This window comes from Stegostoma tigrinum, chromosome 18, assembly GCF_030684315.1.
Source record: "Stegostoma tigrinum isolate sSteTig4 chromosome 18, sSteTig4.hap1, whole genome shotgun sequence".
Classification (NCBI taxonomy): domain Eukaryota; kingdom Metazoa; phylum Chordata; class Chondrichthyes; order Orectolobiformes; family Stegostomatidae; genus Stegostoma; species Stegostoma tigrinum.
In genome coordinates, this window is record NC_081371.1 from 58,645,719 (window position 1) to 58,663,458 (window position 17,740).

The 17,740-nt window shown below is 45.1% G+C and overlaps 1 protein-coding gene across 6 annotated transcripts in view; it reads right to left on the reverse strand.

The window, feature by feature from the left end:
• Positions 1-17,740, reverse strand: part of tmem117 (transmembrane protein 117) — a 557,403-nt gene that overhangs the window by 446,725 nt on the left and 92,938 nt on the right. For all 6 annotated transcript variants that reach the window (XM_048548382.2, XM_048548381.2, XM_059652566.1 and 3 more), the window contains one exon: positions 9,830-9,962. In XM_048548382.2, the coding sequence (XP_048404339.1) occupies positions 9,830-9,962 (133 nt within the window). The remainder of the gene's footprint in view (positions 1-9,829; positions 9,963-17,740) is intronic.

Genomic DNA, 17,740 nt, shown 5'->3' on the forward strand with positions numbered 1-17,740 from the left:
TACATTGCAGCAAATAACTTGACTCCTGACTCCAAAAAGCCTGTCCATCACAAGGCAGAAGTCAGGAGTACGACGGAATGCACCCCACTTGCCTGGATGGGTGCAGCCCCAACAATACTCATGCAGATTGACACCATCTACAAGCATGGTCAGTAGCAGCTGAGTGTACTACCTACAAGATGCACTCCAGAAATTCAAAGACCTCAGACAGCACCTTCCAAACCCATGACCACTGCCATCTAGAAGGACGAGGACAGCAATTATACTATCCTGATTTGGAAATATATTGCCATTCGTTCAGTGTCAGCAGGTCAAAACCACAAATTTCCTCTCTAACAGCATTATGTACATACCTACACCAAATGGACTGCAGCAGTTCAAGGTGGCAGCTCATCACCACCTTCTGAAGGGCAGCGATGTCCATGTTCCACAAGCGAATAGAAAGGTAACAGGCCATTTGGCCCAACTAGTATATGCTGGTGTTAATGTTCCCTCCAAGCCTCCTCCTACATGTTTCATCTAAGCCCATCAGCATATTTTTCCCCTCATGCACTTGTCCACCTCCCCCTTAAATGCATCCACACCATTCATCTGAATTACTTCATGTGGTTTCATTCCTGGGTGAAGAGGTCTGTACAGAATTTCCTATCAGATTACTTGCAGACCATGTTTCTGAGTAGACTCAGCACATAAGCAGAAACATTTATCATCCAATCAAACACTGATTTTGATGGGTTACGAACAAACTTCTCTAAATAACAGTTTAAATTATTCATTTTTCCTTACGTCTATCACGTCAAAGCTTCAGCTTTGTAATTTCTTCTTCAAACAGCTATAGAGGCACAGAAGATACAAAATGTGTTGCACACTCTTCTCAGTTAAGCAATATGTTTCTTTCTCATGAACACGAAAGATACTTGCCTAGTTTGGAATGTAAATAAGTCACAACTCCCTTGGGCAGGCATTTTAAATGTTGAGTTCCACTGTTGCTGGAATCACTACAAAATGTAAAAATGTAATTAAGCAGCCAAAATGCTCATTTTACTTAACTGCCTGGCTCAGGTTAAGAGAAAGACATTAGATTTTTGTAATTAACTGGATGATAGTTATTTATTGCAATTGAACTGATCATCCTAACCAATGGGAAAATAAGGGGGGAAATGATTTGGTACTGTATGAGTATGCAACTTTATCTCTTAAGCACACACTCAAAAAGACGACACAAATACTTTAGGTGAAGGAAAAGTTCAGAGAAAAAGTTCTGTGTTACAAGTCCAGATTAAACAACTGGATAGGTTATTTTTGAAATGCCTTCATTTCTTTCATCATTATTGTCTGCAGAATGATGACTAGGCTTTAGTTCACTGATTGATCAATTGGGATTCAGTCTCTCCTTTTCTTTTGGGTTTTAGGATTATTTCTTTCAGCGTCTCTGAATTCAGTGCCCCAACTTTTGTTAAGAGAACCGGAGAGGCAGCTTTACAGAGGAAAGGACCACAGAGAGAAATACAGATGCAACTAGTTTCTGGAGAACTCTCCTTTCTTCTGTTTATATTTTGCTGACAGGATGAGTGTAAAGCTGCAGTGTGACTAGAGGGTTTTTACAATGCTGCATTCCCCTGAACCCACAAATAAGGCCAATTTGTCTGGATTCAATGCCCCTCAAAAAAAAGCCTTTATATCAGTTAGCTTCACTTGTTTCTCCCCCAATTTATAAACAACTCCTTGTGCATTCAATTCTTTTAAAAGCAGTGTCTATTTCCTCATTTTTGGGCCATAGATAGCTTTCACAAATCCAAAAAAAAAATTCTCAGACCTTTGTCTGAACATTACACTTTGACAAGGCTTCGGGCTTACATGACAGGAGTGGCATTACAGCTTTCTTAATAAGCAGTCTGTACTATGTGAAGTAGTATTAAACAATGCTTCATGTTGATGTTATGATGTTAAACTTCAACTGTGGGGATAGGAACCAGAACTGTTCTACTGGAAAAGAGAACTAAGAGATTTGGTTAAGTGTTGAAATGTGTATTATCAGACATCAGATTTTGGCGGGGGTGGGGGGGGGGGGGGGGGGGGGGGGTTGCAGAGAAAACAGATCCTGTTGGCGGGCTGAAGAATTGACAACCAGGTCACGATAATGTAAGATCATCAAGGACAGAAGCAATAGTAACAGGAAGAAAATATTTTATGCAGAGAGTTACCACAATCTAGAATATAGTGCCGGCCAGCATGGCACAGGCACGTTCAACCAAGGACTTCTAAAAAGAATTGGATGATTATCTGAAGAGAAACATGATGACAGGGCTATTGGGGGGGGAGAAAAGTGCTGGGAACGGGACCAGGAGAGCTTCTCTGCTGGAGTGCCAACAGGGTTTCATGCTGTAAATATGCAACGATTTCATTCTACAGTATGTTGCTAATTAGTTCTCTTTACAAAGGGATGCTGGTGTTTAATTCAGATTCAAATTTATTGACAGCAAATACTAATGTGTTACAAGTATAATTTGCAACGAAATGGTTTTTCGCTGTCAGAGAGAACAACCACTGTACCCTATCAGGCAGTCCCAGGAGAAGTGGGCCACAGCTCTCAAACATAATGGATCGAATTGATAGCACCTATAACTGCACCAGCAGAAACAGCTCGCCAAACAGCACAGTTTGGGCTGGCTCCCTCAGGCAAGAGCTGAGAATAGAAGGAAGGGGAAATGGAGGAGGAGGAGAACTGCATTGACAGAATGTGAAACAGAACAGGTAGCTCCAAGGCAAGTCTATTTCCAGCAGGCAGGAACCTAAATCAGGTTTTGTGGCCCCATGGATGCCTGAAAAATTGACGATCTAAAATAGTCAAATCCGTTCCAGCTGACTCGGGCGTTTCAGGACATAGCAACCCTGCTGAGCCCAGGAAAACCAAAAGAAAACTGATTCTTTTAGCCCCTATTTCTCTGTCCAATTTTTACTTTTCTACAGTTTAATGTAGTCTGCTACAGCCCTTAATCAGAAACCTCTCAGTGCAGAAACAAGCCATTTGGCCCAACAAGTCCATACCCACCCTCCAAAAGAGCTTCCCATCCAGAACCATCACCCTACCCCTGCATTTTCCCATGGCTAATCCATCTAGCCTGCACATTCCTCAGCGGCATGGTGGCACAGCGGTTAGCTCTGTTGCTTCACAGCACCAGGGACCTGGGTTCAATCCCACTCTCTGGTGACTGTCTGTGTGAAGTCAGCACATTTCTCCATGTGTCTGTATGGGTTTCCTCTGGGTGGTCTGGTTTCCTCCCACAGTCCAAAAGACATGCAGGCTAGGTGGATTGGCCATGCTAAATGTCCCATAGTGTTCTGGGATGTGTAGATTAGTTGGGTGACAGGGGGATGGGTCTGGGTGTGTACTCTGAGGGTCAGTGTGGGTTTGTTGAACCAAAAAGGGCCTGTTTCCACACTGTGGGGATTCTATGAGAATTACTATGAGCAATTAGCATGGCCAATCCACCTAACCTGCACATCTTTTTACATGGAAGGAAACAGGAGTGCCCGGAGGAAACTCATGCAGACATGGAGAGAATGTACAAACTTCACACAGACAGTAGCCCAAGGGCGGAGTCAAACCAGGGTCCCCAGTGCTGTGAGGCAGCAGTGCTAGCCACTGAGCCATCGTGCCGTCCAATGCTAATGTTTCACTGCTAATTTGTTCTTGGGGTATGGGCATATCATGGCAAAACATTTGTTGTCAGATCAGAAGTGGGCGCTAACGAGATGAAAGGATGGTATCAAATTGTGGAGCTGGATGAACACAGCAGGCCAAGCAGCATCTCAGGAGCACAAAAGCTGACGTTTCGGGCCTAGACCCTTCATCTGATGAAGGGTCTGGGCCCGAAACGCCAGCTTTTGTGCTCCTGAGATGCTGCTTGGCCTGCTGTGTTCATCCAGCTCCACAATTTGTTATCTTGGATTCTCCAGCATCTGCAGTTCCCATTATCACTGAAAGGATGTTATGTTGCCTCCTGGGTGCCAGGGTCCATGATGTCTCAGATCGTGTCTTCAAGATCTTTAAGGGGGAGAGTGAGCAACTAGCAGTCATGGTACACATCGGTACCAATGACATAGGTAGAAAAAGGACTAAGAACGTGAAAAGTGAGTACAGGGAGTTGGGCTGGAAACTGAAGTCCAGGACAAACTGGGTAATAATTTCTGGATTACTACCAGTGCCACATGATAACGAGGTAAGAAATAGGGAGGGAGTGCAGCTAAGCACGTGGCTACAGGGCTCGTGTAGGAGGGAGGGCTTCCATTATGTGGATAATTGGAGCACATTCTGGGGAAGGTGGGACCTGTACAGGAAGGATGGGTTGCACCTGAACTGGAAGGGCACAAATATCCTGGGAGGAAGGTTTGCTCGAGCTCTACAGGATGGTTTAAACTAGATTGGCAGGGGGTGGGGAACAGGATTTGTAATTCAGAGGATGAGGTATTCAGCCTTCCTGTCAGAGGGGGAGTGAGGTGGTTTATAAAGAAATGCAGTCGATGGAGTGTAATTGCAGACACCAAGATGGTCTGAGGTGTGTATACTTCAATGTTAGAAGTATCAGAAATAAGGCGGATGAACTTAGAGCATAGGTCAGTGCTTAGAACTACGATGTTTTTGGCCATTCCAGAAACTTGGGTAACTCAGGGAGAGGAATGGTTGTTGGAAGTTCCGGGATTCAGATGCTTCAAAAGAAATAGGGAGGGTGGAAAAAGAGGTGTGGGTGGCATTGCTAGTCAGGGCTAGTATAGCAGCTACTGCTTTGACCAAGCATGTGGATGAGGGTCAGGCAGTTGATGTGGTGTACATGGACTTCAGTAAAGCCTCTGATAAGGTTCCACATGGTAGGCTATTGGAGAAAATACAGAGGCACAGGATTAAGGGAGATTTAGCAGTTTGGATTAGAAACTGGCTTTCTGTAAGTGGTGGTTGATGGAAGATATTCAGCCTGGAGTCAGGTCACTAGTGGTGTGCCTCAAGGATCTGTTTTGGGACCACTGCTGTTTGCCATATTTATAAATGACTTGGACGCAGGCATAGGTGGATGGGTTAGTAAGTTTGCAGATGACACTGAGGTCGGTGGAGTGGTGGACAGTGTGGAAGAATGTTGCAGGTTGCAGGGACACTTGGATAAACTGCAGAATTGGGCTGAAAATTGGCAAATGGAGTTCAATGCAGATAGATGTGAGGTGATTCACTTTGGGAGGAATAACAGGAAGGCAGAATACTGGGTCAATGGAAAGATTCTTGGTAGTGTGGATGTGCAGAGGGATCTTGGTGTCCATGTACATAGATCCCTGAAAGTTGCCACCCAGGTTGATAGTGCTGTTAAAAAGGCTTACGGTGTGTTAGGTTTTATTGGTAGAGGGATCGAGTTCCGGAGCCGTGATGTCATACTGCAACTGTACAAAACGCTAGTGCGGCCTCATTTGGAATATTGCATGCAGTTCTGGTCCCCCCCATTACAGGAAGGATGTGGAAGCATTGGAAAAGGTGCAGAGGAGATTTACCAGGATGTTGCCTGGTCTGGAGCACAGGCCCTATGAAGAAAGGCCGAGGGACTTGGGTCTGTTCTCGTTGGAGAGGAGGCGGCTAAGAGGGGATTTAATAGAGACGTACATGATGATCAGAGGATTAGATAGGGTGGACAGTGAGAGTCTTTTTCCGAGGATGACTACTTCAGGTTGTACGAGGGGACATAGCTACAAATTGAGGGGTGATAGATTTAAGACAGACGTCAGAGGCAGGTTCTTTACTCAGAGTGGTAAGGGCGTGGAACGTCCTGCCTGCCAATGTAGTTAACTCAGCCACATTAGGGACATTTAAACAGTCCTTGGATAAGCATACAGATAATGATGGGATAGTGTAGGGGAAGGGGCTTAGATTAGTTCACAGGTCGGTGCAACATCGAGGGCCGAAGGGCCTGTTCTGCGCTGTATTGTTCTACATTCAATGTACTGAAAGACAGTTCGACAATGATATCTACAGTTCCCCTTATCACTGTCTACAGAGTCAGTTTGGGTTGAGGTCAGGAACAAGAAAGGAGCAGTCACTTTGTTTGGGTTTTTTTAAAGACCCTCTAACAGTTACAGAGAAGTAGAGGAGCGGATTGGGAGGCAGATACTGGAATAGTGCAGAAGTGACAGTGCTGTAGTCATGGGTGACTTCAACTTTCCAAATATTGATTGGAAACACTTTAGTTGTAATAGTTTAGATACAGACGATTTTGTCCTGTGCATCCAGGAAGGATTCCTGACACAGTATGTAGATTGACCAACACTAGGAGAGGCCACTTTGGATTTGGTATTTGACAATGAACCGGGCCAAGTGTTAGACCTGTTGGTAGGAGAGCATTTTGGCGGTAGCGATCATAACTCTGTCACTTTTAGACTAGTCATGGATAAGGACAGGTACATACAGCAGGGTAAAGTTTATAAATGGGGGAAGGTAATTACAATTCAATTAGGCAAAAACTGGGAACAGATGCTGTCAGGGAAGAGCACTATAGAAATGTGAAGGTTGTTTAAGGAATGCATACTGCATGTGCTCGATATGTTTATCCCTAGCAGGCAGGGAAGATGCGGTCGAGTGAGGGAGCCATGGTTCTTGAGAAAGGTCGAATGACTGGTTAAGAGGAAGGAGGAGGTTTATGTAAAGTTTAGGAAGAAAGGAACAGAAAAGGCTCTCGAGGGATACAAGTTATCCAGGAAGGAGCTGAAGAAAGGGCTCAGGAGAGCTATAAGGGGGCATGAGAAAACCTTGGCAGATAGACTTGGAGTTTTCCTTGATCCTTTTTACACATATGTGCAGAACAAGAGAATGACCACAGAAAGGGTAGGGCTGATCAAGGATTGTAAAGGGAATTTGTGCACAGAGCCTAAAGAGAGACATCCTTAATGAATACTGTTTTTTCAGTATCTACAACTGAGGGAGACCTAGTTGCAGAGGAGGACAGTGTGAAACAGACAGGTAGGCTAGAAGAGGTTGATGTTCATAAAGATGATGTGCTAGGAATTCTAAGGAAGTTGAAGATACATAAGTCCTCCATGCCTTATCCAAGGATTCCATGGGAAGTGAGGAATGAGATCGCAGGGCCTTTGGTGATGATCTTTTTGTCCTCACTGTCCACGGGTATAGTACCATAAGATTGGAAAGAGGCAAACGTCATTCCCTTGTTCAATAAAAGGGAATAAGGATAACTCTGGAAATTACAAGGCAGTTAGTCTTACATCTGTGGTGGGAAGATTATTGGAAAGGGCTCTGAGAGACAGGATTTATGATCACTTGGAAAGGCACAGTTTGATTTGTGATATTCAGCATGGATTTGTGAGGGATAGATTATGCCTCACAAACCTTATTAAATTCTTTGAAGAAGTGACTAAACACATAGATGAAGGTGGAGCAGTGAATGTGTATACATCGATTTAAGTAAGACGTTTGATAAGGTTCCCCATGGTAGGCTCGTGCAGAAGGTAAGGAGACATGGGATGGGGGAATATGTGGCAGACTAGATTCAGAATTGGCTGACCCTTAGAAGACAAAGGGTGGTCGTGGATGGAAAATATTCAACATGGTGCTCAGTTAGGAGTCGTGTACCACAAAGATCTGTTCTGGGACCTCTTCTATTTGTGATTTTTGTAAATGATTTGGATGAAGGAGTGGTAGGATGGATTAGCAAGTGCGCGGGCGATACGAAGGTGAGTCAAGTTGTGGGCAGTGCAGAGGGCTGTTCTAGGTTACAAAGGGACATTGATAGAATACAGAGCTGGGCTGAGAAGTGGCAGATGAAGTTTAGCCCTGAAAAGTGTGAGGTGATTCATTTTGGAAGGGGAAAACTTGAAAGCAGAATGCAGCGTTAACAGAAAGATTCTTGGCAGTGTGAAGGAGCAGAGGGAACTCGGGATTCATGTTCACAGTTCTCTGAAAGCTGCCACCCAGGTGGATATAGTTGTTAAGAAGGTGTATGGTGTGTTAGCTTTCATTAACAGAGGGATTGAGTTCAAGAGCCGTGAAGTTATGCTCCAGCTGTACAAAAGCCTGGTTCAGCCACATCTGGAGTATTGTGTCCAGTTCCGATTGCCTCATTACAGGAAAGATGTGGAAATGTTTGGAAAAAGGTGCAGGGGTGATTTACCAGGATGTTGCCTGGAATGGAGGGAAGGTCTTACGAGGAAAGGTTGCGAGATTCAGGGCTTTTCTCTTTAGAAAAATGAAGGGTGAGAGGTGACTTGATAGAGGTGTACAAAATGATCAGAGGTATAGATAGAGTGGACAGCCAGAGGCTTTTTCCTAGGGTGGAGGTAGCTATTATGAGGGGACAGTTTTAAAGTGAGTGGAGGTAGATATCGGGGAGATGTCAGAGGTAGGTTCTTTACTCAGAGTGGTCGGGGCATGGAATGCGTTGCCGGAGTCGGCCTCATTAGGAGTATTTAAGTAGCTATTAGATAGGCATATGGATGCTAGTATAAGGTAGGGGTGGAGGTTAGATAGACCTTAGGATTAGGGTAAAAGTTTGGCACAACATCGTGGGCCGAAGGGCCTGTACTATGCTGTACTGTTCTATGTTCTACATAGAAGTGCTTTTGGGAAGGTGACAGTTAACAACCTTCTTGAGCCAGCTCAAGGAAAGTTGTGTAAATAGATCTGCTGTGGTATTTAGAGTGGCTGATCCTGGATCTTAACCTAGGAATAGTGATGGAACAGCAACATACTTCCAAGTCAGGGATGCTGTACCCTTCAGATCAGCTCTTGGAGATGGAAGTGTTTCAATGCACATGCTGCACTTGCCCTTATAGAGGTGGTCGAGGTCATAGTTTTGCAAAGCCCTGTGAAAGAGCTTTGGCAAGTCGCTGCAGCACATCTTGTAAACAGTAGAAATGGCTGTCAGGCTGTAGTTTTGGGGGACAGGGGTGGGGAGGTGGCTGACTGATTAAAGGTAAGGTTTACTGCTTGACAAAGAAGCTTAGCAATCCATTCAGATAAGAAAACATTTAAAACAAAAAGTGCTTCAATAGTTTTTAAAATTTAACCTCAATCAAGTCTATAAGTAGATCAAACAGACCAAATGCTTGACTCTCTTTCTAATTGATAGGTTCATAAGTAATATCTGCAAAATTATTAAACCTACAGTGACCTACCCTCTACTCCCCCAATTCCAATCTGTTCTACTTGTTGCAGTGACCAGGAATATCAGTTATGTTAGATCTATGCAGAAAGGAGGGTTTCAAAATCACTTGAGACAGGGAGAACCATGGTTCAATAATATCAGCATGTCCTATCAAAGCATCTATCACAAGCTTAGGTTGTTGATTCATACAAAATTACAGGGATCAAGCAGGGAAATCCAAACAATTAGTTTGTTAGAAGACATACATTTTACAGTATAGATTGACTTTGATCATAGGCAGAAAATGCAGTCTATGAACTAGAAAAGAAAGAAGTGGAGGTGGTGATGTTGGAGGGGAGGAATGATAATATCCTCTCCTGTAATCTGCTTCCATACAACCAAAGATCAGGTTAAGTGTTGAAGTTGGCATTAAAATCAAATGAAAAACGCTAGCAGGAATGGGGATTTGGGCAGGAGGGAGGGGAGTTTCCTATTTCAATTCCACAGTTATTGTGGTTATTTCCATCCTTAATGTTCAGAGCTTCCCAAGACTGATCGTGAGAAGCTTTTTTTCCCATTCAAGACAGCAAAAGGAGTTCACCACTGCTTTGGTGTTCTCCTCAGCATTAATCCAGCAATGAAGGGGACTTCAGTTCACTACTGCTGATTGAAATCAGATGTAAAACTGCCAAACTTACCTCATGTTTCCAGCGATTAAGAGGAACAGGTTGTAAATGTGAGAGAAGATGAACAGGAAGAGAATAGTGGAAAAAAACATCACCATCCAGGAGCCGTGATCTTTTCGGAACATATTTAGTCGAAGTAACTGACCTAGTGCAAGAAAAATTTAAGGCAATCTTACTTAATTTCAATGCAAATAAACTTACTCCCTTAATATTTGCTATGGTGATCTGCTTTAGTTTTTCTTTAAAATAAGCTCTTTTATATTACCTCCCAATCAATAATAAGACCTTATAAAGCAGCTCAAAAAATGTTTGACAAAGATAAATGTCAATTTTAAGAAAAAGCAAGTTAAACATATCAGGAACAATTTCTATGATTCTATTGAGCACGTCAGGAATATAGAGTCATAGAGTCATAATGTGGAAACAAACCTTCAGTCCAATCACACCATGCTGACCATAATCCCAAATTAAACTAGGACAGAGTGCAGGCAGGTGGGACATGGCCGTCCAAACATTTCTGATTCCCACACTTATCTAAACGTCTTTTAACCATTGGAACTTCACTTCCTTCGGAAATCCATTCCACACATGAACAAATGTGTTTAAAAAATTCTCATGTCTTCAATTTTGTTCTGTTCTCACCTTATAAATGTGCTCCCTAGACATAAAATCCCCCACCTTTGGCAGGTGTTACTTCCCTTTCACCTTGTCTATACTCATGATTTTATCAACTTCAATAAAAAAAGGTCACCCCTCAACTCCTTCACTCCAATTTAAAAAAGTCCCAGTCTATCCAGCCACTTCTTATAACCCAAACTCTCCATTCCCAGCAACATCCTGTGTTTTGAATCACCTGTTATTGGAGCGCAGCAGACCCACAAACATCAGTGTTGTTTGAAATACACAGTCATTGCTCTTATTTGAGCAATGACCGTTTATTTCAAACAGCATCAATATTCAGAAAGCTGAGCTTTGAAACAACATTTTTTCTCAACCAGAGTCAGAATCATGATGGGATACGCAACAAATGGTTGTCATTCCACCCATCATGCCTGGTCTGCTCAGATGATCTGACCAATTATTCCCTCTCCCTTGCTTCCTTCATATTCCTGTAATTTTTCCACCTCAAATATTTGTCTAACTTTTAAGTGTGTTTATGTAAAAATGGTCTTGAGTTCAATGTTGCCAAACTTCAGCTAAAGAGGACTTAAAATCTGTCAACAGGGTGTTCTCAAAGTGTCAATGTCACAGGACACTATACGTATAAAGCTTCATATTATTAATTTGTCTTAATAATATGGTGGTATGGGAAATTGCATTATCTGCTCCTTACCTTGCTAAGTGGAAAGTCTAAACTACATCATATCAACATTAGATGGAGGCTGTGAAATTGATTGATGTTTGGACACAGTCAGCTCAAAATCATTTAAGGACTGAAAACGTACAAGCCAGAACTCTAATTCATTGTGTTAGAACATTTCTCAGTGTGTTGGATAAAATTTTGCCAAGGGGTAATTCAAGATAGAGAACCTCGAAACTTTGTTAAAAACCGGGTTGTGTCTCAACTTCTTATTTTATCTTTGGTTCTTGACTGATTGGAAACTATGCAAAAATTGATAGGAACCCTGGGGAGAAAAGTCCTCCTGAAGGGGTGACAATGGCTTAGTGTTAATGATATTATATTAGTGATACTCACTGTTTAATGTGCTACAAGTTAGAGCAAAATTTTGCAAATGCTGGAACTCAAATAAAAACTAAAGTAATGGAGTTCCTATTATCTCTAATGGAGAAGCTCAGCAAGTCTGGCAGCATCTTTGGAGAGAGGAACAAAATTAGCATTGAGTCCAGTATGGTTCCACAAAGAGGTCAAATTGGATTTGAAATGTTAACTATTTCTCCCACCACAGATGCTGCTAGACCTGCTGAGATGTTCTAGCACTTTCCTCTATTAATGCTCTACGAGGTGTTCAGATCAACACACAGCTACTCTCACCAATATACAGGTCACGAAATCTCTATTGATCGTCATAAAAACCCATCTGTTTCACTAATGTTTGTCATGCAATGACCTGGCCCAGTCAGCTCAGATGCACCACAAAAGTGGCAAGAGTCTTAAGCAACCTCAGAATGGTCTAACAAGCAACTCAGGTCAAGGATAAGCAAGAGTTCCATTAACCCCCAAAACTCAAAGAATTAGAAGAGGATTTTGATGAAATACAATGGAGGAGAATGGGGAGAGGCAACGGTACAATTTAACAGGAGCAGATGAACAAGGAAATCTGAGCTGTTTTTAACTTGCCATTCAAGGTAGTAGGATGTTGAGGCCTCTATTTAAAAAGACCATACAGGACCCTACGGGCAGCCCTCCGCTCCCTCCGCTCCAACCCCAACCTCACCATCAAACCCGCAGACAAGGGTGGCGCAGTGGTAGTATGGCGTACTGACCTCTACATCGCCGAGGCCAGACGCCAACTCTCCGACACCACCTCCTACCGCCTCCTCGATCATGACCCCACACCCGAGCACCAAACCATCATCTCCAACACCATTCATGACCTCATCACCTCAGGGGACCTCCCACCCACAGCCTCCAACCTCATTGTTCCCCAACCCCGCACGGCCCGTTTCTATCTCCTTCCCAAAATCCACAAACCTGCCTGCCCCGGTCGACCCATCGTCTCAGCCTGCTCCTGCCCCACCGAACTCATCTCCACCTATCTGGACTCCATTTTCTCCCCTTTGGTCCAGGAACTCCCCACCTATGTCCGTGACACCACCCACGCCCTCCACCTCCTCCAGGACTTCCAATTCCCTGGCCCCCAACACCTCATATTCACCATGGACGTCCAGTCCCTGTACACCTGCATTCCGCATGGAGATGGCCTCAAGGCCCTCCGCTTCTTCCTGTCCCGCAGGCCCGACCAGGCCCCCTCCACCGACACTCTCATCCGCCTAGCGGAACTCGTCCTCACACTCAACAACTTCTCTTTTGACTCCTCCCACTTCCTACAGACTAAGGGGGTGGCCATGGGCACCCGCATGGGCCCCAGCTATGCCTGCCTCTTTGTAGGTTACGTGGAACAGTCCATCTTCCGCACCTACACAGGCCCCAAACCCCACCTCTTCCTCCGGTACATTGATGACTGTATCGGCGCCGCCTCTTGCTCCCCAGAGGAGCTCGAACAGTTCATCCACTTCACCAACACCTTCCACCCCAACCTTCAGTTCACCTGGGCCATCTCCAGCACATCCCTCACCTTCCTGGACCTCTCGGTCTCCATCTCAGGCAACCAGCTTGTAACTGATGTCCATTTCAAGCCCACCGACTCCCACAGCTACCTAGAATACACCTCCTCCCACCCACCCTCCTGCAAAAATTCCATCCCCTATTCCCAATTCCTCCGCCTCCGCCGCATCTGCTCCCACGATAAGACATTCCACTCCCGCACATCCCAGATGTCCAACTTCTTTAAGGACCGCAACTTTCCCCCCACGGTGATTGAGAACGCCCTTGACCGCGTCTCCCGCATCTCCCGCGACACATCCCTCACACCCCGCCCCCGCCACAACCGCCCCAAGAGGATCCCCCTCGTTCTCACACACCACCCTACCAACCTCCGGATACAACGCATTATCCTCCGACACTTCCGCCATTTACAATCCGACCCCACCACCCAAGACATTTTTCCATCCCCTCCCCTGTCTGCTTTCCGGAGAGACCACTCTCTCCGTGACTCCCTTGTTCGCTCCACACTGCCCTCCAACCCCACCATACCCGGCACCTTCCCCTGCAACCGCACGAAATGCTACACTTGTCCCCACACCTCCTCCCTCACCCCCATCCCAGGCCCCAAGATGACATTCCACATTAAGCAGAGGTTCACCTGCACATCTGCCAATGTGGTATACTGCATCCACTGTACCCGGTGCGGCTTCCTCTACATTGGGGAAACCAAGCGGAGGCTTGGGGACCGCTTTGCAGAACACCTCCGCTCAGTTCGTAACAAACAACTGCACCTCCCAGTCGCAAACCATTTCCACTCCCCCTCCCATTCTCTTGATGACATGTCCATCATGGGCCTCCTGCACTGCCACAATGATGCCACCCGAAGGTTGCAGGAACAGCAACTCATATTCCGCCTGGGAACCCTGCAGCCATATGGTATCAATGTGGACTTCACCAGTTTCAAAATCTCCCCTTCCCCCACTGCATCCCTAAACCAGCCCAGTTCATCCCCTCCCCCCACTGCACCACACAACCAGCCCAGCTCTTCCCCCCCACCCACTGCATCCCAAAACCAGTCCAACCTGTCTCTGCCTCCCTAACCGGTTCTTCCTCTCACCCATCCCTTCCTCCCACCCCAAGCCGCACCCCCAGCTACCTACTAACCTCATCCCACCTCCTTGACCTGTCCGTCTTCCCTGGACTGACCTATCCCCTCCCTACCTCCCCACCTACACCCTCTCCACCTATCTTCTTTACTCTCCATCTTCGGTCCGCCTCCCCCTCTCTCCCTATTTATTCCAGTTCCCTCCCCCCATCCCCCTCTCTGATGAAGGGTCTAGGCCCGAAACGTCAGCTTTTGTGCTCATGAGATGCTGCTTGGCCTGCTGTGTTCATCCAGCCTCACATTTTATTATCTTGGAATCTCCAGCATCTGCAGTTCCCATTATCTCTGATACAGGACCCTTGTCTGCTATGCAAGAGAGACATTGCCAAATATGAACAGGAAAGTTATGCTAAACCTTTATTTGATTGATTTATTATTGTCACATGTACAGAGGTACAAAGAAAAATGTTGTCTTCTGTGCTTCACAGGCAAATCATACTGTAGAAGTGCATCAGGGTAACCGAACAGAGCAGGATATAATGTTACAGCTGCTGAGAAGGCGCAGAGAGAGTTCAACACCAACATTGAAGAGGTCCATTCAAAACTTAGATAACAGCAGAAAATAGGCAATTCTTAAATCTGTTCGTACACGTTTATAAACTTTTATATCTTCTGCCCAACAGAAGAGGGTGGAAGAGAGAGTGTAACCAGCGTAGGAGGGGCCTTTGATTATGTTGGTTGCTTTCCCGAGGCAGCAGGATAAAAAAAAACATAGATGAGTCAGAGATATACCGCATGGAATTAGACTCTTTTGGTCCAACTCATCCATACCAACCAAATATCCCAAAATTTATCTAATCCCATTTACAAGTATTTGGCCTATATCCTTACGAACCCTTCCTATTCATATACCCATCCAAATTCTTTTCATTTTGTTGTAATTGTACCAGCCTCCACCACTTCCTCGGGCAGCTCATTCCATACACGCACCACCCTCAGAGAAAGTTGCCCCTTTGGGTCCCTTTTAAACCTTTCCCCTCTCATCCTCAACCTACGCCCTCTAGTTTTGGACTCCCCCCCCCCCCCCCCCACCCAGTAGAAAAGACCTTGGCTATTCACCCTATCCATGCCCCTCATGATTTTATTAACCTCCATAAGGCCGCTCCTTGGCTCCAGGGGGAAGAGAAAATGCTGCCCCAGGCTATTTCAACATCTCCCTATAGCTCAAATTCTTCAAATCTTGGCAAGATCCTTGTAAATCCTTTCTGAATTCTTTCGAGTTTCACAACATCCTTCCTTTAGCAGGGAGACAAGATTTGCACAAAGTATTTCAAAAGTGGTCAAACCAAATGTCCCGCACAGCTGCAGCATGACCCTCCCAACTCCTATGCTCAATGCACTGACCAATAAAGATAGTGCTGCCGGCACTATCCTTTTTACCTGCAGCTCTACTTTAAAAGGAATGATGAACCAGGACCTTAACATTAAATATATTGTCCTGCCCTGATTTGCCCTACCAAAAATGCAACACTTCACATTTGTCTAACTTAAACTCCACCCACAACTCCTCGACCCAGTGGCCCATCTGATCAAGGTCTCACTGTACAGAAGTTAGGTTCGTTTTTTGGAGACCCTCACACTGACCTGGCTACAAAAACATACTCCTTTATTATTAAGCAAATACAAGCTGTGGAGGATCACTGTACTCGACCCAGCACAGGGTGCTGAGTTCCGTAAGCGATTCTCCCCGAACAGCAGACAGTCCCTGCTTTTTATACTCTATGAATTGGCTGATACATAAAACAATGACTACATTTGGAACATAAAGAGAACAGGATACAGCACTGATTGTTCATGAAGTGACTGATAACGACAGGATGCGATTTCAAGTCACCGAAGTGTCTGACTTGAGCAAAGGTCACTGACCTGGCCATTTCAGTAGAAACAGAAGTTTCACCCCTTTACAGAATTACAGGAGTCTCACACCTTGACAAATGTTTCCCACCCGATCCTATTCAGGCAGGAAGTTTAAGACAGTTTCCACATACCCCTGTGAGAGAAGATAAAGAAACATAAAAATTAATGGGATGTTATCCCATTAACATCTCACCAAGGTAACCTCCCTCACTGTCCACTACACCTCCAGGTTTGGTGTCATCTGCAAACTTACTAACCATACCTCCCCATGTTCAAAAGCAGTGGACCCTAGCACTGATCAGTGTGGCACACCGCTGGACACAGGCCTCCAGTCTGAAAAAGAACCCTCCACCACCACCCTCTGTCTCCTGCCTTCGAGCCAGTTCTGTCAATAGTTGGAAGACTGGTTTGAGAGATGGACAGGGTGTTCATGACTCTGTAGTTTCTTGCTATCTCGTGAAGAGTAGTTGCCATACCACACTGTGATGCATACAGATATAATGCTCTTTGTGGTGAATCTATAAAAATTGGGAAGTGTATTTATGAACATGCCAAAAATTTTTTTTAGCCTGGAAAAGTAAAGGCATTGCTGTGCATTCTTGACTGTAGTGTCATTGTGGGTGGACCAGCACAGAATAATGATGATGATTGTCACTCCAAAGAACTTGACATGCTCAACCATCTCCAACTCAGCACCATTAATACAGACAGGGACGTTCCTCCCACTGCTTCCTGAAGTCGACGACCAGCTCCTTTGTGGGACGGGGAGACTTTTACACCATGCTGTTAAGCACTCAGTCGCCTTCCTGCACTCTGTCTTGTCATTGTCTGAGATCCAACCTACAATAGTAAAGTCTTTACAAACTTGTAAATGGAGTTGGGCAGAATTTGGCCACGCAGCCATGAATGTGTAGATAAGTATAGGAGGGGGCCGAGTACACAGCCTTGTGGGGCACGGGTGCTGAGGATTATTGTGTCACCTGATTGCAGTCTATGGGTCAAGAAGTCAAAGATCCAGTTACTGGGGCAGAAGCATGAAACCCAGAGATCTAGGTCTCAGAGATTGGAGAAGAATTTGTTTGGAATTGTGTTGAAGGCAGAGCTGTCATCAATAAGTAGGAGCCTGGTGTAGACATCCTTGTTATCCAGATGTCCCAGGGATGAGTGTAGGGTCAGGGGGTCATTGTGGACTTGTTGCAGTAGATAAATTGCAAGGAATCAAGGAAACCTGTGCGCCGTGACCAACCTGTCGAAGTACTTCATAATGATAGAGGTCAGACCCACTGGGTGATCATCATTGAGGCACACTGCAAGATTTTCCTTTGGCACCTGGATGATAGTGGTCTTCTTGAAGTAGGCAGGGACTTCAGATTGTAGTGAGGAGAGGTTAAAAAAGGTAAAACATAAAATGCTCCTGCCAGCTGGTTTGGGCAGGACCTCAGTACACAGTCACTTTCTGTGGCTGATCCATCACCTCCAATGGTAACTGGGGGTAGGAGGTGCATCAGATGCCGACGGGACAAGTGATATTGTTTCACTATCCTTCTGTTCAAAGCAAATGTAGAATGCATCAAGCTCACTGGGTGGGGATGTACTGTTGCCCACAATTTTGTTCAACTTCATTTGGTAGCCTGTTATGCTATGTAAGCCTTGCCACAAATGACAGGGGTCCATG